A 13,471-nucleotide genomic window follows, 5' to 3' on the forward strand; every position below is an offset into this window, starting at 1 on the left:
TCAAGATAATGGTGACTTGAGAGCTGACCATTTGGCAAGTGCCTCAGATTGTGAGCCTGAGCTGAACTCTGGCTATTGGCAGAGCTGCTCATCCTTCTGCATGTGCCCTTCCAACTCTCTTTCCTTTATACTATGGCTTGCAGATGATCACAAAACCAAACACAACTGTCTAAAAAGAGATGACGATGGAAATGGAATAGTGAGATGGAGGCGAGAGGGAGGGAAACCAAGAGAGATAGGTATAGGATGTCTCAATAGGTGTGTGTGTGTGTGTGTGTGTGTGTGTGTGTGTGTGTGTGTGTACTCTGCTGTTCCCGAATCTTCCATGACTCTTTATTACCTTTAGGACATATTCTACTCTACTTAGCCTAGCCCTTCAAAGATCTCTGCCACTTAAACCCAAGCACCCTCTGCCCTCCCTAGCTAACCCTAGTTTCCATTCAGGACCCCCTGAACCTGCACATCTAGCAAGATTCCTACCTTCACACCTCAGCTCCTATTCTCTCTAAGCTGAAAGGTTGGGCCCTGACTGTCCATTTCTCCTGACCTTAATCCCACCTCAGAGTCCTACTGCCTTTTTCCCTACATAGGATCCCACACTTGGCCTTTGCTTCTCTGAAATCCTTAGTCCCGCTCACTCATTACTTCTTGGACTACGTGTATTGTGTTTCATGTCTTCACAAGTAGAAGAGAGCTATTCTCAGAGCAAAGATTATCCCTTAGACTTCTTTGAATCTCTGTCAAACCTGCCATACACTACTATCAATGTTTTAGCTCAGAACCTTTTATATAATAGGAATTCAATAAATATTTGCTGAAAAACCTTGGAAAATGAGTCAGTATTAATAATCTGCTGGTATCTGGAAAATTAATGTTGTTTAACCTTAAGCACTATAATACACTCAGTATTGCATAATTTATACTTAGAAAAGGATAAGTGAATAAAGGATAAAATAACTATCCTAGGAAGTTAGTTATAGATAGAAAGTGTTTAATCATATGATTCCAACTAAGTTTAGAATGAGCTCGGGGAAATAGAGGGTCAATAAGCAGGTGGGGAAAGAGGGGCCTGGCCCTAGAAACAAGTGCAGGAAGATAAATCCCCACAACCCTGCTTTGCACTGTACCAAACAGCTTAGCTGTGTAAACAACTAGACTCTCACCCCCTCAGAGGGGGACTCACAGGTTTAGCCCACCATTTTGAGGATTTCCACTAAAGGGATCTGGTGGAAGGCACCTGATCTCTGGTTTCTTTTTACATTACTTCACAATCTGGGGCCCAGTGCTGTGTGACTGAGCTCCTGATTCCCTGTCTCTGGTCCTGAGGAACCTGACCCACCTGACACTCTACCTTCTTGTTAACAGATTGGTTACTGGAATGAAGATGATAAGTTTGTTCCTGCAGCCACTGATGCCCAAGCTGGCGGGGATAACTCAAGTGTTCAGAACAGGACATACATTGTCACTACAATCCTAGTGAGTACTCACTTGTTTGTAAGGGTTAATTGAGCCAATACAAGGGTTTGCCACTCACGAGGAAAGCTGCAAAGACTGTGCCATAGATAGAAACAGGAAGTGGAAAATAAATTCTCAGAAAATGAGGCTCTGAGTTTTCATTCAGCATCTCAGATTTGCTATCAAACTCTGTGTCCTTGGATAAGCCAAAATGCACTTTTGAACCACTTTCCCACCTAAGGGTGACACTAAATTTTGCTCTCTTGCTAGAAGCCATTCTCACCTGCTAGATGCACATAAAGTACTCAGAAGTGAAGCTGCTATTATTTTCAACTTTTCAATGGTCTAGCATGAGAACTCTGGAGCCTATTTAGGGTCTACTTTTCTTTTCCACAGAGGTATCTAAAAAAAAAATCTGAAAGCTCCTGGAAAAGCTGTGTACCATATTTCAATGATGAAACATTCTTACTTTAACAAAGTTTGCTTCCTTATCCCAAGAAGTTTATATGAGGGGGGGAAGAAATTCAGAAAGCAGATTTAAGGACTAGAGAGACTTCCCCAGAGTTAACCAATATCCCCAGTGTTAACATCTCCTTTGCCACATTGAAGTACTCTCTGACCATGAGCAAATCCACAATGGACAGCCTTTGTCTCTCCATTTCTCTACCAGGAGGATCCTTATGTGATGCTCAAGAAGAATGCCAACCAGTTTGAGGGCAATGACCGCTACGAGGGCTACTGTGTAGAGCTGGCAGCAGAGATTGCCAAGCATGTAGGCTACTCCTACCGTCTTGAGATTGTCAGCGATGGAAAATATGGAGCCCGAGATCCTGACACAAAGGCCTGGAATGGCATGGTGGGAGAGCTGGTCTATGGAGTAAGTTCCTCCCAAGGTGCAAAACTGGAGGGCAAAGGCAGAGCGTTAGATAGGAAATCATTTGGTGACCAGATGGCCCTGCCCACAAATGCCCATTAGACACCAATATTGAGTATTGTTACTGCTGAACAGATAAGTCACCCAAACCCATTGTCTTAAGACATGCTATATTCAGGTTCCTGGTCCTAACTGACTCAGTCCTACTCAGTGGCTTCCTCAGTATAAATTTCTCTTTGGGGATGAGACGCATCCAGCCTGACTTCCTAGTCAATTGCTCCTATATTCCCTTTCCTATAGTTTCCAGTTCAGCCTTACTGTCTCTTTACACATTTTGTTCCCTAGAGCTTGACCCCCTGCCACTCTCCACCTCTTAACTCTCCTCCAAAACCTATATCCAATCTTGCTTTTTCCAAAGTGTCGTTTCTTTCTCCCCATAGCAGGTGAGAACTTCCACTTGAATCATTGTGGCTTTTCCCTGTAGAAGTTAATTTCTGCTTCTTTTATGGCTTATTGTGCCTTGTAGCTATCTGTGTCATAGAAATAGTTCTACTCCATCCTTGCCCCACTCACCACACTTGAAGCAATTCTGCTCACAACTGCTATAAAATCTTCCATAAATTGAAACAGTCTTGAGAAACCACTGAATCCCCCACATTGTTTTCAGTATTTAGGGAGCCATTGAGAAGCAAAAGATCCCCAAGGATCTTACACATTTTAGGAGGTAGAAAATACAGTCCAGGAATTTATAAAGTACAAAAGCAGGGTAGTGGAGGAATAAATAAGGTGTGATGAGGGTAGTGAGCAATACTCTTTGCTTGAGGGCTTGGGTTGAGGATTGATCAGGGATAAGTTTGAGTAGGAAATGATTATGGGAAGGCTGTGCACTGATTCATTGGGCTCTAGGAGATCATGAGATACTTGAGCAGAGGAAAACAAAAGGCAATGAAAGAATCCAATTGGACATGCAGGAAAGGGGTTGCCATGGCTTCATTCAGATACACTGCAAACTACAGGCTGGGTCCCTAGTTAGCTGAAGTACATTCTGAGTCCCACATTGAGGTTAAGCGATGGTCAGGAGGATGCAATCACTTAGGAGGACTGTAAATCTCATTGTCCCATATTCAGACAAAAAGAGTTATGATGGCCTTGAGAAATAACAAAGGGAATTCAAAGAAAATGATGGAGTAAAGAAAACACTCTTCAGGGATGCAGTTTGAGATGCCTATGAAGGTGCTTAATGGGTTGAAGATGGGATGTGCTTCTCCCCTTTTCTCTTCCCTCCACTGCCTCTGACTTTGGAAGCTCTATGCGTGAAATAAAGACATGGATGGGTCATGCTGCATCTGGAGGCTGGTTTCCATGGGAACTTCCTCCAAGTTCTTAAGATCATTCCTATGGCAACTGCTGTGAACTTTTCACCTTCTCCACCATTCTTCTTCACCTTCATCTCATGTAATGCAATTCCCTTAGTGAAAAGTCTGTGATCTGGGCAGAACAGTGGTATGACCATCCTGATCGAAAGCCCAATGACAGCAGTCAGTGGCTCATCAGAACTCTGAGGCTCTGGAGTCACCTCTGCATGCCTTGGCTGCTAGACCTGTCCCCATATCCCCCCTTTACCAGGTTTGTCCCTCATCCCAGTAAAAGCTGTTTTCTGAAGACTCCATAATGGGCCCAACGAGCTATTCTACCTTTATGTTTAGTTTATCTTTCCTTTTCTGTTCTCCTAAGTAGGTACAGAGGGGTTTGGGGAAATATCTTCAATCACAAACCATCAGTGAAGTCAGGAAAAATTCATTTAAGGTCTCCAAATTTATTCTTCCTGTGCCTTACAAATAACTGCCATCAGAGTCTCTCAACAAGGATAGCACTAACATTTCACTACATAGTAGGTGCCCAGTGCTGGGCTAAATAGTTCACTAATGTTTTCACTTATCCCTCATATCAACTTTATAGGGTAGACAAGCTTCTTTCCCACATTCTATAGATGAAGACACTGCCCAAAGAGGTTGGGTAATTTGACAGAAGACACACAGTCAGTATAGCAGTCAGGACATACAGCTCTATACTGGTGTACCACGCTAAGACAAGCTGCATCTATGGAAATAAAACCATCCAAATACTGGACTGTAAATCTGGCATTAACTGAGAAAAGAGCCGGAGCTGCTCTTAGGAAGGGAACAGAGGCTACATGTCACAGATGCAGTTTCTGCTTCTTGCATGGATATGCCCTTATATCTTATTTCTAAGTGTATTTCTGTCTGTTCTTTATCTTGCTGAAGCAGAAAGAAAGTGAGCTTTGCAAATAAACACCTGGATTACCCCTGAATTTGAGTTCCAACTCTGGCAGCTTAGAGCTGCATGACTCCAGCAAGTCGTTGAACTCCAAGGCTCACCTGGCTACAGAAGTGATAGTGAGTGTCCTACCACAAGGCTATAGGGGGACCATTCACTTACACAGTTCCTGGCTCAGAATAGTTCTCTATCCTGGGTAGTCATGCGCCGTTTTCTTTTTTCCACCACCTCAAAGCTATATACTGTTTTCCCAGGAGTGTTTCCATGCATTACATGTTCTGTTTTGGGATCTCCTAGGTCAGTGTGCCCCAAAGAGTGATCCCTGGACCTGAAGCAGCAGCTTCACCTGGGAACTTGTTAGAAATGCAAATTCTCACATCTTACCCCAGATGCACTGAATCTGGGAACTCTGTCCTCTGAATTAAAAAAAAAAATCCCTCCAGGCAATTCTGATGCATCCTTGAGCTTGAGAGCCCTTGTCCTGTGATGTCAACTTAAGAAAATAATTTTGATTGCCTGAAAAGTGTTCACACTTCACAGTGTCATCAAGTAATTGAATTATTTTGACCCTCCCGAAACAATCCTGTGAAATAGGTAAAACAAAAAAATATTACGCCTTTTTCTAATGAGGAAATTAACATCCAAAAAGACAATCATTTCACTTGAGGCTACACAATCAGAAAGCTGCAAAGAGGAGAAGTTGCAGAGAAGAGAAGCCTGGTCTCCTGCTCTTAGATGAAGTCTGTCTGCCCTTGACCACTCCTGAGAAGGTGCTGTCTACCTCAGGTCTCTCAGTCAGTATCAAACCACCATCCTCCTCTGGACCTACATTTCTCATCTGTAAAATGAGGTAGTCTAGCATAACACCTCCCACTATGTGTATCTCCTACATGCTTGAATCCCTTTTAATACTTAGGGAAATGAATGATGCATGGCCAAATAAGTTTGGAAATATTGCATCCCACTTAACTGTCTTGGAAATTCTCAGCACATTAGAAGTTCTGTGCCAAAGTAACCTGTTTAAATCTATGTTTTCTAAACATGTTAATTTTTATGTTATACTTATTAGTATCCCACCAGAAAGAATGTTCCATGGAACAAATTGTTGAACTGCTAAATGAACTAAGCATTAAGATTATGTAGCTTTGTAATTTTCCTGTTTATGAACCCTTTTATTAACTCATGCCAAGAAACATCAAACAAATGCATTAAATACCCTTTTCTACTTTCTGAGCTGGTCTTCATCTACTGTCTGGGTAACTTGCAGTCAATCCATCCAAGTCATTCACAATACATTTCTCTCCCATTCCTGTGCTGGGTTAAGTTACAGAGAAAAGAGTAGATACCTTCTCCCTTGTACTGGCTTATAAGTACTTGCAACAAGTTATCAAGATTTATGCAGTGGATGTTAGGGAGAAAAACAGAATTACTATGAAGTTCTCACCTGACTCCACATTGTTATATAGGAAGTTTCTATAAGTGAAAACTTAAGTCATTTGTAAGCATTTAATTCCACAGAAAGTACTAGTCCCAGCCTATGAAAGTAAGGAGACGATATCTCTCAGAAACAGTGGCTGTGAGTAGCAGGGCCTTCCTCTGCACAGCAATTGTCACCAGTCTTACATCTGGACTATTTGTAAAGCATCATTTGTGAAGGAAAAAGCTATTTGCCCCCAAACAGACTTGCATAGGCATCTGCTATGGATAGCCACTTGGGTTTCCATGGTATCCTGATCTCTGGCCAACAGAGCAGTGAATTTTTCCTGAGTAGATGCCAGTGCTTCTGTGATTAGAGAGAGGTAAGAAAGACAGAGGAGGAAGGCCTGGTGACTCCACTGCTGAATGCCCAAAGATGAACATTTGTTGCAACCTTTTCATGTTTACCAACAAGTTGGCTTTGGAGTTTAAAAACTGAATTTTTTGTGTATTTCTTTGCAGTCTTCCTGGGAGGAAAAGTTGCAAATATATATTACTTTCTCGCTGCCAGGCCATCATTCACATGATTCCTTCCTCCTGGGATGCTGTTTTGTGCAAGAGCAATGGGTCAAAAGCCAGCCCTCCCTGATATCCTATAGCATTTGTATCTCTTGGATAGCATATATCCTGTCCACCTCATAGGTGCATGTGTGCACTCATCTCCTACTAGTTTAAAGAGTTTACCTGCAGCTTCCATGCATAAGTGCTCAATCAATGTTTATAGAGTTACATTTGCCTTTCCCATCTCATTAGCCAGGATAATCTTGGTTGCAGGTAAAAGAAATCCAGTTCAAACTGGCTTAGGCAAACAGAAGGATTGGCTCACGTTCTTGGCATCAAACAGAGAAAGGTATTGACATATGTTCCTCGGGATTTTGGGGTAAGCCCTGAATTTAGAGTGGCCCAAATTACAGCACCAGGGATCCTCCTCTGCATCTCTCAGTTTTGAACTTCAGGGCTAATTTTCACTAAACCTGTTGGGCCTTATGCCATTCTTGAGTGAGTCTTTTGGGATAGGGAGTATGCTGACTGGCCAGACCTAGGTTATACGCCTCCCATGTAACCAGAGTGGTCAACTCCATTCCTTACCTAGAGGGCTAAGGGTAGGGCAAGAGTGGTTCTCCTGCCACAGGACAAAAGCATGGCTGCTAGGCAAGCAAAAACAACAGGTATCACAACAGTCTCCTTCTTGTATGATGAGGAAGCAAGCTCTGGCAAGTGGAGTTGCCAAGTAATGGGATAATCTCTCCTGTAAGATAATGAGCTGATCATATATTTGGCTGATAGCTTATTTGCCAAATATTTTATGGAATCAGAGGATTTTGACTTATAAGGTTCTTTCCCTTTTTCATCCTTTAAGATATAAAAAAAATTCACAGTGTTAAAGAAAGAGAACAAAGAGAGCTGCTGAGCTCAAATGAATTTTATATTATTTTTCTTTTGCAGAGAGCAGATGTGGCTGTAGCCCCTTTAACTATCACCTTGGTTCGGGAAGAGGTTATAGACTTTTCCAAGCCATTTATGAGCTTGGGGATCTCTATCATGATAAAAAAGCCACAGAAGTCCAAGCCGGGAGTCTTCTCTTTCCTGGATCCTTTGGCTTATGAGATTTGGATGTGCATCGTTTTTGCCTACATTGGAGTGAGTGTTGTCCTCTTCTTGGTCAGCCGCTTCAGTCCCTATGAATGGCACAGTGAAGAGTTTGAGGAAGGACGAGACCAGACAACCAGTGACCAGTCTAATGAGTTTGGGATATTCAACAGCTTATGGTTCTCTCTAGGAGCCTTCATGCAGCAAGGATGTGACATTTCTCCCAGGTCAGTTGGCTCCTCTTAACTCCTTTGCTCAATGTTATATTTTTCTTGGAAAAAGGTACTAGAAATTTAGAGGTGGGAATTATTTCCAGACTTGATTGCATTCAGTTTTTCACCTGCTTTGTATAGTCAGCTATCCACTGTTTGCTGTGGATTATCTGGTTGCATCCATGGCTGGGCCAGCTCTGTCTGCTATCTGGTTACTGTACTCTTGTCATGATTAATGGGCATAATCACCACCAATGTCCAGTAAATGAAAGGCACAGAGATAGAATGGGGAGACAGTGTAGTACAACTAACATTTATAGAGCATTGGCCATATGCCACGCGAGGCTCTGAATCCTGCATGTGCACCATCTCACAGAGAGCTCACAGAGGCAGAAGGTGGGACTCCTATGATACCTCGTTCTATAGACGAGGAACCCCAGGAATGTGGAATATCTTGCCAAGGTTAGGCAGCCATTAGGTAGGTAAGTGACATTCATCCTATCTACCATGAATGGTGGAGGTGCATTGGACTGTGTTGAAGCACAAACTGTAGCACATGGACTCTCTGTGTGGCCTTAGACAAGGCACTTCACCCTGGTAGACCTCAGCTTCTTCATCTGAAAAAGGAAGGGGTTTCCTTTTGTAGGTTCTAAGAAACTCTAATTCCAGTGGTGATTTAAATTTGTTTCTTGTGGTCCAAAAATTGTCCTTCTCAGAGATGCCTCAGTGTCATGTTGAACATGGTAGGGTAGCCAGGCATGCCTGTAATCTCAGCTACACAGGAGGCCAGAGGTAGGAGGATCAAGGTCTGAGGCCTGCCCAGGGCAAAAAATGCAAGACACTATCTGAAAAATAACTAAAGCAAAAAGGGGCTAGGGTGTAGCTCAAATGATAGAATATTTGCCTGGCAAGGATAAGGCCCTGAGTTCAAATCCCAGTACCACAAAAAAAAAATCAAAAATGTACTCAAGTAGCTAAATTCCTAAAATTTTAGTGTGTCACCTAGAACCAGAGTAGCTCTACTTTTGTCTATTTTATATATTGAACTGTTGAATACAATTTATTTGGAAAAAAATGGGAACTTTAGGGGGTGGTTTTTGTTTATTTGTTTTTGTGATACTGGGGATTGAACCCAGTGCCTCACACTTGCTAGGAAACAAGCAGTTCTGAAGCTAAGAAAAGAGGAAAAGTAGAAAGAATAAAAGAGAGAAAAAGAAATCTGAACACTACCAATCTGGACCAATTCCCACATTTGCTGACCTCCTATTGTTATGTGTAATGTTCTTTTGTCTATATTCTAGAGTGCTCATGCCATAGATCCCCTCTAATTGGCCTGCTAAATAAGCACTGGCTGTTTTTCCTTTTGCAATGGTTTAATGCCTCTTTCTAGGAGGCATTCCCATGTAGATTACCAAATTTCAGGGAGGCACAGTTTAGCATTTGGCCTCTGTGGATAGATCCTGGGCTTGAGCGCATAAACATCAGGTCTCACTGAAGTGTCTGGAGGCACGTTTACCCCGTCTATGAGGACCCATATTCCTAAGCAGGGATACCTTAAACTGTTCCTAACCACCTTTCCCCAGGACTTATTTTGCCTGCTGTATAATTTGGAAAGTTTCATCCTTTACCATTATAATCTTGTTTTTCTTTAAATAAGAAGACAGTCGGGGGGTGCAGGCGATGTGGGAGAGGAGGTGTGAGACTGGATGCTTGGCCAACACTGGCAAACACATGGTGAAGAATAGAAAGAACCAAGCAGGGGAAGGGCTTGCTTAAAAATAAATCAGGCCAGCGGATAAACAGTGGGAAGAAATGACTCTGATCTAGTCAGCAGTATACTAACTAGGGTCATCAAAACAAGCAGATGCCATGGGCTTGTTTTCTCTGTCATTTCCTTCATGAGTCGGCAGCCACCTCTTAACAGCACCCTTGTGGTCTGACCTCAGGATGTCTTTTCCATCCTGAGAATCTCAAGCTCAAGGTTCATAAAATGAAATCTTTGTCATGTATTGTTTCAGTTTTTATCTGTATGAGTTTGATAATGGTTGTCCAAAACTGAGTGGAAGCCACCCCTCTTCTGCAGAATCATGCATTCACCAGGTCAGCCTAGTCCCCACCTGACCTTCAATCCTGTGTCACTCAGCCGGCCCCTGAGAGTATTTGAGTCTGTGACTCTAGCCACAAGAGGATTTTCAAACAGTGTTCCCTGGATCCTGAGGGTCCCACTGAGATCTCTTAGGAAGTGACCTGGAGGTGAAGAGGAGACTGAACAGCCACCCTCCTTCCTAGCTTTACTAAACCTAGCCCACTCTGCCCCTGGATTTTCACTGGTAAAATGGAAATCACAGTTCTGCAAGTGTTGTGAGGTTTAAAAGAGAATGATACATATAAAACCTGTAGCAGGGGTCACATAGGAAACCTATAAAGAGGATACTATTTTTTATTGATTTTATTTATTGGACATTGGCTGAAATTCACTAAAAGAAAGGATGCCACTGCTCACACTGATTGGGAAACATAGTACCTTTTCCGGGCAAGTCCCGAGACAAAGCAGAAATAACTAACAGCTCAGTCTAAAGACAAGCCGCATCTGGATTCTTGGAGCTCGTCCTCATGGGAACAGGGAGGAAGGCTTTGTGATTTTGCCACAGGAATAAACAATTATAATAAGGAGTTTTACCTGCTTCAGACAGACTTTTCCTTATCAAGCCCACCTTGCCCAATCCCAGAGTCTAAGAGCCTGCAGAAACCCTTGAAGAGTCAGGAAACCTCATCGTACCTTGGGCCAGGCAAAAGACGAGGTTGCTAACTAAGACAGTGATCAGGGCAGAGGCCAAGCAGTCAGTAATAACATCAACAGAAACGTCCTCGTTTACCTGCTTCTTTGTGTGCCTCAGATAAGCATGGCACTATGTCTGCAAGTGAAATCTTTAAAGACTCCTCCCCTTCCTTTGAAATGTTTATATGATAGATTGTTTATTGGTAACCTCTTTTAACACTGAAAAGAAAAAAAAAACAGATTATAATTTTTTTTATTAGGTTGATAATGAGGTCAGAAAGCTATTCATGAAAGGACTATGTAGGCCTGATTCTTATACCCAAAGATCTATTTTTAATAGATACTTTAAATTCCTTCTTCCATACAGAGGAACATTTTGAGAAGGGATATACTACAAGAGAAACAAAAATCATTGCAGACTAAATTTATCTTTACTTTCCCCAACTTAACTTTTTATACCTTTTATTCCTGTTTGTGACCAACATCATTTACTTATGCAACAGACCTCACTAATGGTCTATGGCATGCAGGATGGAATTCTAGTTGGTAAGCATCTGAAGGTATACTGATGATGGAGCAAGGCGGTTGGGAGCCTTTGCCTCACAAATCTGGCAGTATGGTGGAGTACACAGACATTAAACAAGCAATCATGAATGTATAAATTGTAAAGAGCTGTGAATAAAATGAACCTACTGATGATAAAGGAAGTAGAATTAAAGAATACTTTACTAGGAGTGTTCTGAGGCGGTTTCTCTGAGGACCTATTGGGTAAGAGGGAGCTAGGCTTGTATTGAGTCAAGAGGCATAAATAGCCATGTGCAAAGGCCCACAGGTGGGAAAAAAAGTCTAGTGCTCTCTTAGTGCTGAGGGAGCAATCTGTATGTCTGGTTAGTAGTAAATGAAGAGAGCTGGAGTTTGAGATAGTATTGGAGAAGTAGAAAGTAGGCAGAGGCTAGATCATAGAGGCCATGGCCATGTATAGATTTGGAAAGCCATTGGGGGAGTGTTAAGCAAAAGAAAAACTGATTTGCATTCTAAAATACCACCGTGGGAGCTATGAGGAAAACGAACTAAAGGCAGAGAAGAGTCCACAGTAGACGAAGGACCAGACAAGAGGCCCTCACAGCTATCCTATCTAGGGGAAGTTATAGTGATGGAGATTATAAGGCAGATTATAGATGTTGATTTATGGTCTACTTAGAAACTGGAAATGATAGGAATTGTTGACTGAAGGGATTTATAAGGATGGGGAAAGGAAGGATTCAAAAGTGAATCCAAGAGGGAGGGAGCTTTTGGAAACCATGGGACCACAGTTCCAGAGGCATCTAGCTCTGAGTGGATCTTAGTGTCCTCTATTTTATACATCTCATTCTCTAGGGTCACTCAGGCAAACCCATGGCTCAGACCAATCCTCCCCGACCATGTGGTCTCAAACCAAGACCCCCTTCCCTCCAAATGAATGATGAGAAGTCTTCTCTCAGAGTTCACCTCTCCATCGACCCCTACAGGGTCAGTGCTTTTCTGGTTGAAAGTAATTTTAGTAAGGAGAACAAGGGAGAGCGGGTGGGGTAAGGGGGAGGTTGGAAGGTCCTAGGAGAACTGGGGAAAATGAGAACTTATTTCAGTTTTCAAAACACTCCTTCCAATCCAGATCATAGGCTATAGCAACATGTATGGCAATTATCTCTACCTGGTGAAGATAATTACTCTCAGTGAGAAGGAGTCTCAGGCGGGGGAGTGATGACACTTTGGAGATCTCTTGGAAGCCTCTATCACACACTCCCCCTCTCAGCTAATTGGCTTGTTTAGGGACCCTGTAAGTGACTCACCAAGGAACAGGATAGCAAAGGAGGGAACCCCAAGCAGATCACTAATGACTGCTTGACCACTGCATTCACATCCAAATGCCATAGAGGCCTATGATGTATTTCTGCATCATTCTATCCCTCCTCCCCTCCCCGAAACAGTCATGCAAAGAGACAAGATGATCATGTCTCTTGATCATCTTGAAGTCATTGGAGTGTCGGGGGGGAGGAGGAAAGTGGGAGTTGATAGAAGCAGCCTGAGATTTTAAATCCTTTCTCACTTGAAAAGCACAAGCCCGATTTAGGCCACTGGTTTATTACTGCAAGTGACATTGTCACAAGGCTGTGCAGACAACAATAAGGCAAGAAATGATAGATGCTCTGAGTCTTGGGATCACCTGGGGTTTTCATCCAAATGCATTTTCTCAGACCTGGGAGCTGAAAGCACTGCAGTTGGAGAGTGGGCTATGCATGTTTCACAAGCCATCCCACCCTCTGCCCCTGGACATTAAATTTGAAAGTCATTACACTAGGGTACTACTGTGGGAAGACCAGCATAGAAATACAGAAAGCAAAGTCCATGGAGCAGCTAGAAATGGGTCAGGGGTACTGCCCACTCGCCTATAATTGTTACTGCCAGATGAGCAAGGCCTTAGGCACAGAGGAGTTAATTGTGGCCAATGAAAGTAGAGGCCTTGCTGGCATCCTGCCTTTTCCTGCAGCCCAGACTATCAGCAGGAGCTCACAAAGAAAGCCACAGGAATAATTCTCCTTTACTGCTTTTCCCTCTCCATTCATAATCAGTTGGCCCAGGTGAGATTTCAAAATACTGGCAGGTGTGATGTGTGCCTCTATGGGTGGCCCCCATCATGAGTGCTAGGAAAAGGGGACTCCAGCTCAACTCCACCTGCCTTTTCAATTGTAGTTCTCTGCTGCTCTACTGGGTGGTGAGACCCAGAATGAGACCTTGAGACAGACTCTG

At 42.9% G+C, this 13,471-nt stretch overlaps 1 protein-coding gene across 8 annotated transcripts in view; it reads left to right on the forward strand.

Annotated features, from left to right (window-relative positions):
- The window catches only part of Gria1 (glutamate ionotropic receptor AMPA type subunit 1), a 348,064-nt gene that overhangs the window by 244,197 nt on the left and 90,396 nt on the right, over window positions 1-13,471 (forward strand). For all 8 annotated transcript variants that reach the window (XR_012442449.1, XM_074057054.1, XM_074057051.1 and 5 more), the window contains 3 exons: window positions 1,366-1,476; window positions 2,126-2,332; window positions 7,550-7,920. Coding sequence is in view for 7 of the 8 variants with exons in the window: in XM_074057054.1 (XP_073913155.1) it covers window positions 1,366-1,476; window positions 2,126-2,332; window positions 7,550-7,920 (689 nt within the window). In the remaining variant the exon portion in view is untranslated. The remainder of the gene's footprint in view (window positions 1-1,365; window positions 1,477-2,125; window positions 2,333-7,549; window positions 7,921-13,471) is intronic.

Source organism: Castor canadensis, chromosome 16 (genome assembly GCF_047511655.1).
Source record: "Castor canadensis chromosome 16, mCasCan1.hap1v2, whole genome shotgun sequence".
Taxonomy (NCBI): domain Eukaryota; kingdom Metazoa; phylum Chordata; class Mammalia; order Rodentia; family Castoridae; genus Castor; species Castor canadensis.